The sequence below is a fragment of the Callionymus lyra genome, chromosome 11 (genome assembly GCF_982586985.1).
Source record: "Callionymus lyra chromosome 11, fCalLyr1.hap1.1, whole genome shotgun sequence".
NCBI classification, from domain to species: Eukaryota; Metazoa; Chordata; class Actinopteri; order Syngnathiformes; family Callionymidae; genus Callionymus; species Callionymus lyra.
In genome coordinates this window covers 5,292,885-5,308,831 of record NC_141828.1, presented here as the reverse complement: position 1 = coordinate 5,308,831, position 15,947 = coordinate 5,292,885, and the positions used below count along the sequence as shown (strand labels likewise).

The window sequence follows — 15,947 nt, the reverse complement described above, 5'->3', positions numbered from 1 at the left end:
TCCAGGAACATGACTGTAAATATGAAGTGATTCCAAAATGCGTCACATCTATTATCTCACTCTGCAGTTTCGTGGTTCGACCACATGGCGGCGACCTTCACTTATTTGTGTCTCAGTTGTTTCTACATCTGCAGCCAATCAGCGCTCGAGTCAATAGTGACCCAGTTATGTTAGGAATCCTTCTTTTTATTGGATCCTGCGAGGGTTAATACGATAGAAATACCTCAAATTAAAAATCAGAATAAAAAGGACGTTATAAATAAGCTGTACATTACATATAAGTAACTATTTTATTTGAAGAAAATAATGCATTTTTTTCATATATTTTGACAACGATAACGAAAAAAAACTATTGAAAAATAATTTAAGTGTAGTTATACCATGACATCATAAAATAAAGCTAAATAATTAGAAGTTATTCTGTAATATTTGATTTAAACACATTTTATCTAGAAGTATCTTATAAAAACACTTTATTTTCACACATATTCTGACCAAAAAAGGACAAATAAGTAAAAGAGATGAGGGGAAAAATGTCCTTAAACAAAGACCTACCAAGAGTTCAATAATGTTATTGTTATCATCAAACACGTACATGGTTGTTCTTAAAGTTTTACTGTAGATTATTACAGTCGGACATGTTGGATCTGATCCATGTGACTCAACAATCTTCTGCTCCTCACTAACCATGAACCTTCATGTCGTCTCTGGTCCTCACAGGTAGTGCAAAGTCGCGCCGGTTCGTAGCCGTGGTCGTCCCGTCGCCAATAGCAACCGGACGCAGGTGCGAGGACTTGGAGGCGGCGGCGGAGGAGTCGCATCGGGGTCGAGATGACGTCGGTCGCGGCGGAGTTTGACCACATGGAGATCCAGCAGCAGTACAACGAGGGCGTCAACAACCGCTGGGACGCAGACGACTGGGACAACGAGAACAGCTCGGCGCGACTGTTCGAGCGCTCGCGCATCAAGGCGCTCGCAGGTGAGACCATGAACACACCTGTGAGCCTTGAGTAGAGTTCAGGTGTAACATAACACATCTATTGATAAAGTAAAGGTTATTTGTAAAGATCTTTCTAGGCCACGGTCACAAAGAACATTAACAAACAAAAACAAAACACAGTTAAAATATATACTTTAAAAGATCAAATAGTGTCTTGAGATGTTTCTTGAAGGAGTCAGTAGATCATCAAACACAGATGTTTCTTGAAGGAGTCAGTAGATCATCAAACACAGATGTTTCTTGAAGGAGTCAGTAGATCATCAAACACAGATGTTTCTTGAAGGAGTCAGTAGATCATCAAACACAGAGATGTTTCTTGAAGGAGTCAGTAGATCATCAAACACAGATGTTTCTTGAAGGAGTCAGTAGATCATCAAACACAGATGTTTCTTGAAGGAGTCAGTAGATCATCAAACACAGATGTTTCTTGAAGGAGTCAGTAGATCATCAAACACAGATGTTTCTTGAAGGAGTCAGTAGATCATCAAACACAGATGTTTCTTGGAGGAGTCAGTAGATCATCAAACACACATGTTTCTTGAAGGAGTCAGTAGATCATCAAACACAGATGTTTCTTGAAGGAGTCAGTAGATCATCAAACACAGATGTTTCTTGAAGGAGTCAGTAGATCATCAAACACAGATGTTTCTTGAAGGAGTCAGTAGATCATCAAACACAGATGTTTCTTGAAGGAGTCAGTAGATCATCAAACACAGATGTTTCTTGAAGGAGTCAGTAGATCATCAAACACAGATGTTTCTTCAAGGAGTCAGTAGATCATCAAACACAGATGTTTCTTCAAGGAGTCAGTAGATCATCAAACACAGATGTTTCTTGAAGGAGTCAGTAGATCATCAAACACAGAGATGGTTCCAAAGCTTAGGAGCAACAGTCTGGAAGGATTTCTCTCCTCTGGTCCTGAAGTTCAGGAACCATCAGTAGATTCTGATCCACAGACCTCAGAGCCCGAGCTGGGGTGTAAGTCTGGATCAGATCACTGATGGAAGGTCTGACCATGAATAGATCTGAAAGTAAGAACCAGAATTTTAAATTGATCCTGAAAGAAACTGGCAGCCAGTGAAGAGTTTGAAGGAGAAATGTGAGTTCTTCTACTAGAGCTGCTCAGAATTCTGGTTGCACTTTTGTCATCTTTTTGCTCGTTTAAGTGTTTGTTTTTTCTACAGACTTACATGTTTCACCTCTATCACACACACAACCAACAACAAAAACATTTTTCTGACCATTTGAGAAAAGGTGAAAAATGGTCAAATACTTGCTCCTGCTCCACCGATGGTCTGAAGGACCTGAATTCATCAAGTTTTCCGTTAAATAACAAGTTCCAGTGATGATTCAAACACGAGTGAATTAACATTAAAGAGAAAAATGCAAACAAAAACCCAAACACTCGATTTGAACTTAAACTGTCGATCGATAATGCAGTCCAAACACAATATAGATTGGAGGTGGTCGGTTAGGTTAGGTTAGTTAGGCGGTTAACCAGCTCCAGGTGGTGTCAGTGAAACCTCGAAGTCTTAATGTCGGGCTGAAGGAAACCACCAGCTTCACTCTACTGTTGCTCCAGAGTCCGTTGAAAACTACATTTAAAATTCTCCCTCAATTCACTCACACATGAGGAACACAGCTGTCAATCATCCCATCAATTCAAAATGAGTTAAATTATCCTTCATCTAAAAATAATAATAAACTTAAACTACTAACAAAATGATTAAAAGTAAACGTCACTGTAGTTGCAAAGACGATTCACTCATAGAAATGACGTCCATTAATCTAATCGACATATTGACGTGATCTCGTTCCTCGCTCGAGTGCAAACGAGAGGTTCCTGCGCCAGAGTCGTCCTCGTGCTGAAGGGACGCCATCAGTCGACCGATAAATCCCATGAATCACGTCACTGTCGCGGTCTCTGGCGATGACTCGGCAGAATTTGACACGTCAATAAAACATCTGAGATGTTCGAGGTCGTCGAGTTTAGTCTGAAGACGATTATCTACGTGAGTCGCAGAGGTTTGTTACTTCACCTGTAAATTTAATATAATTAGATTTTAGAAAATGGCGTTTTAAAATCCATCCAATCTTTCAACTGAAGCTACTTTTATAAAGTGTTTTTTAATTGTCAAAGGTTTTAGGAAAAGATAGAATCTCTGAGGATGTAGAAGTGTAACCGTGAGCAGCTGTCACTCAACTGCAGTCACTCCTGCTGCACTAGTGTCTGAATAATTCACTCGTGTTAAATATTCACGAGTCTGAGCGCGTCTTACAACTTCACATGGTTTGTGTTCAGATCACATCCACGCAAATTTTATTTTGAGCAGATTTTTATTACTAATTACCAAATAAAGAACAACTTGTAAAACGTATATTTTTTTAGAACCTTTTTTCCTTTTCATTTCACTTTTCATTTTGTTGTTATAACATGCCTTAATGTTCACTCCATACTTGTTATGATTCAATATACGATACAATAAATCAATATATTGTCATGTTAGGACATAATTGATTAAACAAAACTTATACAATATTTTGACGACTTCAACGTCTATGAAAACTTGAATCACAATCGACTGCTTGTTAAAAAGGTCTGTATTATTAGTCAAGAATCTGTCGATACGATGCGTATACATGTGTTTACCATATACAGTGCCTTGCGAAAGTATTCGGCCCCCTTGAACCTTTCAACATTTCGCCACATTTCAGGCTTCAAACATAAAGATATACAATTTTAATTATTTGTCATGAATCAACAACAAGTGGGACACAATCGTGAAGTGGAACGAAATTTATTGGATAATTTAAACTTTTTTAACAAATAAAAAACTGAAAAGTGGGGCGTGCAATATTATTCGGCCCCCTTGCGCTAATACTTTGTAGCGCCACCTTTTGCTGCAATTACAGCTGCAAGTCGCTTGGGGTATGTCTCTATCAGTTTTGCACATCGAGAGACTGGAATTCTTGCCCATTCTTCCTTGCAAAACAGCTCGAGCTCAGTGAGGTTGGATGGAGAGCGTTTGTGAACAGCAGTCTTCAGCTCTTTCCACAGATTCTCGATTGGATTCAGGTCTGGACTTTGACTTGGCCATTCTAACACCTGGATACGTCTATTTGTGAACCATTCCATTGTATATTTGGCTTTATGTTTTGGATCATTGTCCTGTTGGAAGATAAATCTCCGTCCCAGTCTCAGGTCTTTTGCAGACTCCAACAGGTTTTCTTCCAGAATGGTCCTGTATTTGGCTCCATCCATCTTCCCATCAATTTTATCCATCTTCCCTGTCCCTGCTGCCACCACCATGTTTGACAGTGGGGATGGTGTGTTCAGGGTGATGAGCTGTGTTGCTTTTACGCCAAACATATCGTTTTGCATTGTGGCCAAAAAGTTCGATTTTGGTTTCATCTGACCAGAGCACCTTCGTTCACATGTTTGGTGTGTCTCCCAGGTGGCTTGTGGCAAACTTTAAACGAGACTTTTTATGGATATCTTTGAGAAATGGCTTTCTTCTTGCCACTCTTCCATAAAGGCCAGATTTGTGCAGTGCACGACTGATTGTTGTCCTATGGACAGACTCTCCCACCTCAGCTGTAGTTATCTGCAGTTCATCCAGAGTGATCATGGGCCTCTTGGCTGCATCTCTGATCAGTCTTCTCCTTGTTTGAGATGAAAGTTTGGAGGGACGGCCGGGTCTTGGTAGATTTGCAGTGGTCTGATACTCCTTCCATTTCAATAGAATTGCTTGCACAGTGCTCCTTGAGATGCTTAAAGCTTGGGAAATCTTTTTGTATCCAAATCCGGCTTTAAACTTCTCCACAACAGTATCTCGGACCTGCCTGGTGTGTTCCTTTGTCTTCATGGTTCTCTCTGCGCTTTAAACAGAACCCTGAGACTATCAAAGAGCAGGTGCATTTATACGGAGACTTGATTACACACAGGTCTATTCTATTTATCATCATCAGTCATTTAGGACAACATTGGATCATTCAAAGATCCTCACTGAACTTCTGGAGTGAGTTTGCTGCACTGAAAGTAAAGGGGCCGAATAATATTGCACGCCCCACTTTTCAGTTTTTTATTTGTTAAAAAAATTTAAATTATCCAATAAATTTCGTTTCACTTCACGATTGTGTCCCACTTGTTGATTCATGACAAAAAATTAAAATTGTATATCTTTATGTTTGAAGCCTGAAATGTGGCGAAATGTTGAAAGGTTCAAGGGGGCCGAATACTTTCGCAAGGCACTGTATATGCGATATATTGAGATACTGTAGTAGCGATGATATATTGTTTCTTTAAAATAAACGACACTTTTTCAAGCTTTTACAACAAAGAAATGAGCAAATACTTTCTCTAATCAAATGTTAATATTTTGAGAAACACTTTCATACAAAACTTTAACAACAAATGTAAACTTATATTTAACTATTACAACATGTAATATCCAGTATCTGTCAGCGTTTAATATCTTAAAATTACACTTTGTTTTAAAGACCAAATGAGTCCAAGATCATTTAAAAGTTACTGTTTTTTACCTCATTCTTGTCGTTTCACCGATTTTGTTGTTACTCTGACACGGGAGGAAATGACTAACTAGTGGCCGGAGGTTGAACTGCACCACACGAATAAATAAACGCTGTGTTAATTGTAAAATAAAAAATCGATTTATTGTCTTTTATACACAAACTACTGAATTACAAACCATTAACATAACTTTGAATTAAAATAAAAGGTAAAAGATATATATATATGTATTGGTATTTTGTTCGATACACTATCAGGAATAAAAAATCACGATACAGCGTTAGATCGATATATTCTCACACCCTTAGTCGTTTCATGTGTAAATTAAAAGTTTTTTGACAGAAATACCAAAAAGATTTGGACCTAACATTGTTAATTTTGAAAGAAATGTATAATATAAGTCTTTTACTGTAGTTTTACTGAAAATACTGAAGTAATATTTTCTACACTTGAGCAGAAATAATGTCTGTATTTAATGAAAAGGAACCGCGAGTAAAACATTGCCTCATAAATCAATAAATCAGAGATGGATTAAAAAAAGTGACGTCACATCTTCTCACTACACACTCTGTTGTCGTCACTAAAATAAGAACAAACGACACCAGAAGAAGAAAGTTTCGAATCGATCCTGAACAGAAACCTGAGCTCGAGGAGCAGTTCACCTGAAACGTTTGAAACCTGAAGTGTGTGTGTGTGTGTGTGTGTGTGTGTCGTTAAAGACGAGTGTGTAACGCCTCCATACGATATCCTGGGAAACACAAAACCGGTGATCGCCATGGTAACGCAGGCAGCTGTCCGTACAGTAGAGGCAGGAGGAGATACTCTGTGTTTCTGAGGACGGCTTCAGTTTTTATACCTTCAAAGAAGACTCTAGTTTTAGTGTTGATCTCTAACCTCAGGTTCTGCTGCTTTGAACAAATACTTATTCACTTGGATACAAATATACAAAAAAATACCTTTTTGTATTTCAAGTTCTTGGCTGAAAAAAAGGTATATTGACCTGATGGAAGAATGATTTTAAATATGGTCTTAAATTCTTGAAGGCTCTTATCTCAGTGTTTCATCAAACATCCTAATTTCAACATTTTACTGTAATACGTGTGGATTATCTTATCTTAAACTCTGGCATCTGTGCAAGTCACTGTATCAACATGAACATTCATCTCCTCAGATTCTGAGACGTGCGTCATCTTTATTGATACGTGTGTAGATGGACACGGACGTAGTCACACACACACACACACACACACACACACACACTCGCGCACACGCACACGCACACACACATGCACCCACTCATTTACTCACTTCCTGCCCAGATTGTGGAATTCTGGGAATGTCCACGAGAGTGAAAGTGTGGTTGTAGAAAAACATTGGAGAAAGTAAAAATATTCAAGAAAACTTTGTGTATTTAGAATGAACTTAAGTTCTGGTTTGAAAATATCACTTTAACCATTTCTACTCTGGAGTATCCAGACGAAGGTTCAAGTCGAGGAGAATCATTGCCGTGGATTCGCTCGAACACGTTGTTGATGGTGATTCTGGTCACGCAGCAGAAAGTGTCCTCCCTCAACATGGCCGCCCGAGCTGCCGCGGCGCTGACCTCACAGGAATGTCGGTGCGGTCAGCAGGCAGGAGGCGGCGGGTCGGTGTGAAATTCAGCGCCGCAGCGACACAAGCTCCAGCCCTGAACGCACCATCTGGAATATATTTGCCTGGTGTTTGTCTTATTGAAGAGCTGCAGATGTGAAGCCGCTCGTGTTTGAGAATCAGAATCTTGAACTTTTGAGTCGAGCGGTAAATAACACACTGAGTGAAACTATTGTTTCTCTCGTCTTCAGCTTCGTTCTCAGGTGGTGGAGCTTCTACAGAAAAAACGTATATATTTGACTTGGTTACTAAAGAAGATCTGGTTTAAGTCCAAATCTTTCTGAAGGCTATTTTATTATTCATGTATCGTTAAAGGTATTTGACGGGTTTTGTTCTCCCATTTTCTTATTATTTGCCTTTTTGCTGAAAAAGAAAGTTAATTGTATTGTTTAATTAAATGTACTTAAAAATTAAATATAAAAAGAACTTCAGCTTATTTAGCTTCATAGTCTCATATATATATCTATATCATTTTTTTTTATCTATATGAATTATGAATTATTATAAAAAATGTTTTAAAGGGCAACTAATGTGTATATTTAACATCTTAAGTAGATCTTGGACTCATAAGTGTGTGTTTGTACAAAACTTTTAATTTCAATATTTACATTAGAAGTTGATCTTAAGCTCCACCCACTGAAAACACTTTCTTGTTCTGGAGATGAAATCTTGTTTGACCATAACCACACCCACTCTGCTGTGATTGGTCAAAAATGGAGGTTTGTCACTGCACATCATCAATCCCGGAAGTCTCCATCTCAAAGGGACTCATTGTACAAACAACATGGGCGTGATTACAGCTGGAGGAGGAGTGAAGCCATTATTACGTCATAATGGACTCTCGTAACCTCTCGTTCGCCCAGATTTCAGAGCACATTTTCCACCTTTTTCAAAAGTTATTTACACGTCGCCTCTGCTTGATTCCATCTGAGAAAAAAAAACCCCTCCTGACCTCAGTCAGCTTCTCAGGTTATGCTCTTTATCCAAACGACTGCCACCTGAGATGACTCCCTCCCCCACTCCTTCCTCCGCCGTCGTCCCCCTGATCAGTTTAGAGGCCAAAAGAAAAACCCCACGGACAGACGACAATGATCAACGGCTGCAGAACAGAAGAAGAAGTCTTCGTCTGGCAGAGTCTCATGTTGCCGCGGCCCCCAGTAAACAAGCGTCCGGCGGTCTGCCTCGGCTCCGGCTGCATGAATGGCGCTCTTGGTTCGGCGTGGGGGGGCTGCCTCCCGGGGTCGGGCCACGAGGAAGCCAGATGACAGCAGGAAATGCGGCGTGACTCTCAGCATGTGGACGAGGAGCCGGCAACACGCCGTCATGTTCGCGTCAACAACTCCCGACGTCCTTCCCGAAGGACCGGGACCAGCTGCCGGAGCCGTGGGTCCATCTGGAGCGTGTTAGCTCTGACCCGTGACCCCAACCCTGACCCCTGCCCCTGTGGCTGCCCAGGCTGCTTCTAGTTAGTCTCCCACCATCAGGCTCAAGGCTTTGGTGTCACTTTTAGAGTCGTCTTCACTCTTGACAAACATCTAAGAAGTCCTGCTTGTTTAATGATGACATCATCAAACTGAGAGATTTCAACCTAGTATTGATCTCTCGTCGAATCAATGATTCCACAGAAGTTACTTATTAAATATTAAATGGTGAGAATCTACTGTACTCATCTTGTTGGTTAAAAACAAGCTTGAGTTGATGCGTAGAAATATTTGGCTTAAATGTTTATTGCTCAGTTAAAATATTTTATAAATGTAATAAATGAAGATTCAAGTGAAACTAATGAACCTCCACATGATCCGTCTTTTACGATGTAAGGTACATTTTTACCTATTTAAAGTATTAATGAATTTGCTTTTTGGTTTCTAATCACACAATGAATCGCCCACAGAGCCGTATAACATTTCTGCATTTTTATAGCGTATCAAAACATGCTCTGTAGTAAAAATATTATTGATTTTGAATGAAAAGTTGTTTTTTTTAGATCTTAATCCCATTATAACTAATGACAACATTTTTAGGTGTGTTTTTAAGTCAGCTGGACTTGCTACATTAAAATGAACAAACATTTTTGCCTATAACTGTCTAAGGAACATAATACTCTGAATCTGAAAAATAAGTTATATACTTGGGTGAACTATCACCTTGAATCTATTCTGGAAAAGAGTCTGATGGATATATTTCAACTGAGAAAAATCTCTAAACTTTGGAAAATAACTACATGCTCTGCAGCTTTTAATCCATGTGTTTGTGTCGTTTACACTATTGTAACAGTTTATTTTGTGTCTTAACAAGAAGGATCTTCTCGCCTGCAGTTCATACAAAACTCTGCAGCCAGAATTCTGAGCCGCTCTAGTAGAAGAACTCACATTTCTCCTTCAAACTCTTCACTGGCTGCCAGTTTCTTTCAGGATCTCCCTCCGTGTTTGATCTACTGACTCCTTCAAGAAACATCTTAAGACATTTTGATTTGTGCTTTTCCATGATTTTCTGAGACTCATGTGTTTGTCTTATGTTGTCTTGATCTTTTAAAGTATTTTTTGTATTTTTTGATTGTCTAAGCGCTTTGTGACCCTGGTCTAGATATAGTTATTTGTAAAATCTTACAAATAACTATTACTTACTTACAACTAGCTTTGTCCTAATGTAGCAGATGATGCTGCATATTTTTATTTGCTTCATGGGTTACAAGGGACGAATCCTGTACTTTATGGACATAGTAATACTGCTTCACTCTCAATCTGATGGAGCTCAGAAAGCTCACCATGGTTCTTGGGTCACGACAATCATTTGTATTCAAGCTGTATCTAAAGATCCACATGTTGCAATAGACGTTTGAAATTCTGCAATCGCTTTCTTTTCTCGGCGTGTGTGTGTGAAAGTGTGTGACCTTCGCTCCGGCTTTTATCTCGGCGTTTATCTACTTCACTTGTACGTGAGCCGAAGTCAAACAGATGCTGGAGCCCTCTGGACCCTCGTGGTCAAAGGTCGGCCCCGACGTTTAGGAAGTGGGTCGTTGACTTTTCATCGCTCAGGAATGTAGTTCTGGAGGCGAACACGAGGACGATCACTCGTCGAAGATCTTGTTTTATTTTTTCTGTATATTTGCTTCTTCTAACGTGATGGATCTGCTGCTGAATAGTTCCTTGTGTTCGGCTGCTGAACCCGGACTCGGGGGTCAGATGGATATTTGTTCCACCAATTGTCCTGGAATCCGCTCGCGACCGTCCCTAACCTCGTCCTCGGTTGCGTCAATCCTGGCGGAAGGAAAACGCCAAACAGGAAGTGAAGACAATTCTCTCGTTACCGTCCGTGTCTTAATGGACGAGCAGAATCAAACAGGAAGTTCTGGAGCAGGAAGAGCTTCCACGAAGCCTCTAATATTAGAGCTGGGACACCCTCAGGATGCTTCACCTCCACCTGTCAACAAGAGTTTGTCAAATACAATCGCACACCAACAGGATACATTGTCTGGAAACATGCATTCCTATGTGTCTTTTTTCTTTTGTTACATCAATCTTCTCATTATTTTTTTTTTAAATTGCAATATTGAAGCCATTTGTGGCCATTATTGAAGTTATGTAACAGATGCAACTTTAAATCATGTAGAAAAAAAACATAATTCACTTGTTTACTAAAGATCTGGTTTAAGTTCAAATTTTTCTGAAGGCTATTTTATTATTCATGAATAGTTAAAGGTATTTGACGGGTTTTATTCTCCCATTTTCTTATTATTTGCCTTTTTCTGAAAAAATAAACTTCATTATATTGTTTAAATTTACTTAAAATGAAATATTTCGAAATAAAAAGAACTTCAGATTATTAAGCTTCATAGTCTCATCTATTTACAGTATATATATATGAACTTATTGAAGTTATGTTTTGAATTTTTTGAACAAAAAACAAACAACTAGTTGACTGCATACATTTCCAAGTCTGGGGGAAGAAAACGGAAATACATTTGTACAGAAGGAATAATACCGTATCTTCCGATTCAATTATTTCTAGTAGGTTTGACGTACTCTGGTTCTTGTAAAACGTTAACGTTTCAGTTCCAAGTGCAAGTGACGTCTCTCCGTCCTGTAGATATCATAGAAAACTTTATCTTTCTAATCCCCTCTAGTGGGTAATTCAACTTTTAAGTATGCAGTGCAATTCCTTACTGAAGTTTTGATGAGTTTATTTAACTTACCAATTAATATATTGGTAAATTAACGACATACATTTTTAAGATTTGGTTCAAGTAAGCGTATGTATCAGTTATACTTTTAAAAAAAAGTAGTTTACTTTCAATAAAAATGCCAGGAAATCACTTTCTATAATTTCTTTAAGGCTCAAATTATTTGAACAGACGTTCCCTGTTCGCCTCCCGCCTCCCCTTCATATGCTAATCGACGACGTCACTCCAGACTCCCTGCGACAGGATTGGCCCCCGAGCTCGGCGGCCCCTCCTGCTGGGGGCCCCTCCCCCTCGACTCCCTTGTTTGAAGGTGTTGTCAGTGTCTCAGAAGCGGCTGCAGGACAAACCCACGCTTTCATTCCTCCCTCCGTCCCTTCCTCCGCTCGGCTTCTTCCTCGGCAGTTGCAGCTCCTTCTCCGCCGCGGGGCTGCTTTTGTTTTTGTTGTGTTTTGTGTTCCTGGAGCCCGAGGACGGCGTCTGAAGGGTCTGATGTGTAAATAAGGCGCAGATGGATGGAGGGAAGAACATGATGCTGCCGCGGTGCTTCTGCTGAGCCAGCACTTTCTTCTTCAACATCAGCGAGTCACGGAGAGAGTCAGCACTTCACCTACCCGTCCCTGGAGAGGACGGTCTCACCCCCGGTCAGATCTGGACTTTCTTGAAGGTTTTACTTCAAGGAATCATTTCTCGAGCTGTAAAAAGTTTCTGCTGGATACGAGTGGAAAAGAATCCAATGTGGACTCGTCTTCTCTGAAGCCTCGCGTTCCCCCTGGAGTTTCATCATGGAGCTCCAGAGCAGCCTCCCGGGGCCGCTCTCCCCCACCTTGGACTATGCCGGACCACTATCGCCTTCGCCGGGTCCCCCCAGATCGTCCCGCGGCGCCAGCCCGGGCCGGGGTGGGAGCCCCAGCCTCAGCCCCGTCCGGGGGCTCAGTCCCGGGTTCTCCGCTCAGGCCGCTTTCAACTACAACCAGCTGGAGGGCCGATTCAAACAGCTCCAAGGTAAGACCCCCGGGAGGGAGGGAGGAAGGAAGGTGTGATGAGAGAAGTCGCATCCTGTGGCTTTACACTTGGAATTCCAGTCTTTTCAGTCCAGATGGAAGGGGAACAATAGAGAGAGCCTTAGGAGGTCTCGGCTCAGGAAACCCTCAAATAACTTGAACAACAGACACTCGAGTTTCTTTAACCTTCGTATCCGCCTCGGATCGTTGGACTCTGGACCTGAACGGTGGTCCTGAACGATGGTCCTGAACAAACTTACCTGAGGGTCGTTTGAGAAGATGGGTTTATAGTCGTGGTCATACTGGGTTAGGTTTGAGTTTGTGGTCACAGCTGGTGGTCTTTTTTATCTCTAACTGTTGAAGCGTCGAAGTCAACTCTGTTAAATATTGACTCGCGGGACGACGAGTGTTTAAACGTTGACTCCTGACGATCAGACGTCTGTAGCTGTTTCAGAGTTTCTTCTGTTTACAAGTTATTTTGTTTAATAGTTCCTTTGATTTTTGGTGACGTTGTTGAGCAAGAATGTGGATCTTCAAAGACTGTCATGGTTTGCTGTGAGAGATGTTGGTTTTAACTGGACAATATTATGGAGTTAAAGCTAACGATTTCTTTTTATTTATTGGATTAAATCGTAACTATCGTTGTCCAGGAAACCTTGAGCCTAAATTCAAAGTGCAGTTGTTGTTTATCGAAGGGTTTTCATGAACCAAAGTTGCTGTGAGGGATTCTTCGTCCAAACCTTTCTTTCACCTCAAGACGTAGAATTCTAAGTTAATTTCCTCGGCTTCCACTCCCAGATTCCGTCATGATTGCGACGTGACCCTTCGTTCTTCTCTCCCTCATTAGACGCTGCGATCAGTCAGCAGACGGTTGTTGACTCCCCGAGACATTCCCGGTTAGTCATTTTCAACATATTTGACTCACGGGGATTGATTCATGTGAGGAGTCTTTCACAGCCGCTGGAATGTGCGCCGCAGTCGGAACCACATGACGGTCGCTCTCGCATAGTCGGACCTTTCAGCAGCACCGTGTCAGCAGTGGAGAAAGATCTGCTATTGTCGCGTTATCGTCCTGCTCGCAGGGTCAGCATGTCCTCAGACCCCCGAGCTGCTGCTTCACCCCCCGAGACCAGGAACACCAGCAGCATTCAGACCAAACCTCGACAAAACCTGTAGAGTTTCAATCCATATTCAATTTAGACCCACTTCTTTCTGTGTGTAATGGTCCCTCGACATGTCACTGTTCTCCTTCGGGTTGGCTGGGCGGCAAAGCTTTACGGTAGCAGTTCAGGTCACCGTTACTGAGAAGGTTGTCGAGAGGGATGGCTCCTGATGGGTTGAGTTTTAAAGACGTAATGCTTGTTTTTTAAATCATTTATGTGGGTCCTCGAAGAGATCTGTGAACTTATTGAAGCCTTCGGATAAAAACTGTCCAAATGAATCGTACAGTTTTCGTTTCACTCATTTTCATTAGTTCACAGGTTTGTTTTAGGGTTAGTTCACAGGTTTATTTATAAACTCTAACTAGGTTCTTGATGTGTCAAGAGTCACAGGCTAGACCTTCTTTAAAAAAAACTAAAGTCATTTCAGACGGTAATAATCATAATCATTGGATCAGAAATGATGTATATATAGATATTTTTCAGGGGTATGAAGACAAGTGTGGATATTGTTTGAATTGTAAATTCAATTCAATTGTATTTAAAGTGTCTTATTTTAACAAGGTTATCTCAAGACACTTTACAGTTGAAGTAAGACTATAGTGGAGAAAGAAAAACGATTCAACAATGATAACGATTTAGCTCTAAAAACATTTATTTTATCAGGTTATTGAGTGAAACCAATCTTTTTGTTTCTTGACTCTGGAAAGTCCCTGTAATGCTCCAAGTTAGCAGCTCCAATATTAAGAGCTGGCAATTATTCACTTCACATCTCCCGGATTAATTTTTAACCTCGCTCTCTTTCTTAGTCATTTCATTCCACACCTCCGCTCTATTCCTGCTCCGACTTAATTGACCGACACATCTACAGAGCGACTCTAAGTGGATAAACAGGCGAAAAAGAAGGTCCACATGAGAGTTGAACTCTAGATTTAATAAAGTGTCTTCGGAGTCGTCTTCATAGAAACCCTGTGGAACGAGTGGTGTCTCCACCATCTTGATTCTGCTGTTTTAATGCATATTTATGTGGATAACTGTGCAAACAAAAGTGCTTTACAATCCAAACATTGCATCATCAAGCTCATAATAAACTGAAATGTTAAGTTCTATTATAATGACCCAGAAAACAAGCTGTTTAATCTGAAATAAAAGGTTCATAATACCTCGTGCAATAAATAATCTGATGATTAATAAGATTCACTGTGTTGCTCAATGTTGCTTTGGTGCTCAAACCCATGTGGTTGTTTTCCCTGGATCTAGAAAGTCCACATTTTTACCGTTTTAGTGAAACTTTTCTACTTTAAAATATCTTCCTCACACTTTTGTTGTCGAAGCTCAACACCTCAGTCTCTGTTCACCCGCTAGATGTTGCATCACAACCTCAACTTTGAGGTGTGTCACAGTGCTCGAGAGGATACGCTCGAGACTGACCGACCCGAGACGTTCCACCATTAAGCGCTCGTCCACCATGTTGAGTGCTCGCCCGATCGATGGAGCTGGATTTAGCTGAAGGCTAATGGAGTTTAACTTCTAATGGTCGATCCAGAGATGTGTTGATGCCCAGAAACGTTCGCCGACGTCACGGTCGTGTAAAATTAGCTCTGCCTGGACGCTCGCTGGACGCCGGTCTGGTTTGGAAGCGGATCAGTAGCTAAGAAAACACTGCAGGAAATCCATCATAGTAACGGAATAGAAAAGATGATTTTTGAAACGGTTGATGTTACACAGGAAGTGAAGGTCTTTGATTTAGATTTTTCAAATGGGCTACAAGCAGAAAAGTACTTGAAGTAATTGACACATAAATACACTCTGGTCGCAACTAACATATGGACTTACATGTTTCCCTGCAACTCTCAAAAGAAACGTATTATTCTGAACATAATTCCAACCCTTAGTTGACAGTAGGGAGTAGAAAACGATTTTGAAACTATCCCTCTAAAGAGATATTTAGATACTTGATCTAGATATTTGCAGGTAGTTCTGTATTGGCAATTATCCGTGGATACAAAAAGTATCACAATACAGGTTTACTATATGTTGTGATACTGTAGGAACAAGGATATATGTGTAGTATTGTCGGGTACTTGACTCTGGTGTTGTGAAAGTGTAGTAACAAGGATATATGTGTAGTATTGTCCAGTACTTGACTCTGGTGTTGTGATAGTGTAGTAACAAGTATATATGTGTAGTATTGTCCAGTACTTGACTCTGGTGTTGTGAAAGTGTAGTAACAAGGATATATGTGTAGTATTGTCCAGTACTTGACTCTGGTGTTGTGATAGTGTAGTAACAAGTATATATGTGTAGTATTGTCCAGTACTTGACTCTGGTGTTGTGATAGTGTAGTAACAAGTATATATGTGTAGTATTGTCCAGTACTTGACTCTGGTGTTGTGATAGTGTAGTAACAAGTATATATGTGTAG

At 40.5% G+C, this 15,947-nt stretch overlaps 1 protein-coding gene across 1 annotated transcript in view; it reads left to right on the top strand.

The window, feature by feature from the left end:
- sptbn1 (spectrin, beta, non-erythrocytic 1) overlaps positions 1-15,947 on the top strand; it is a 105,808-nt gene that overhangs the window by 31,905 nt on the left and 57,956 nt on the right. The window contains exon 2 of the mRNA XM_087801952.1: positions 721-979. Within this exon, the coding sequence (XP_087658078.1) occupies positions 832-979 (148 nt within the window). The 5' untranslated portion in view covers positions 721-831. The remainder of the gene's footprint in view (positions 1-720; positions 980-15,947) is intronic.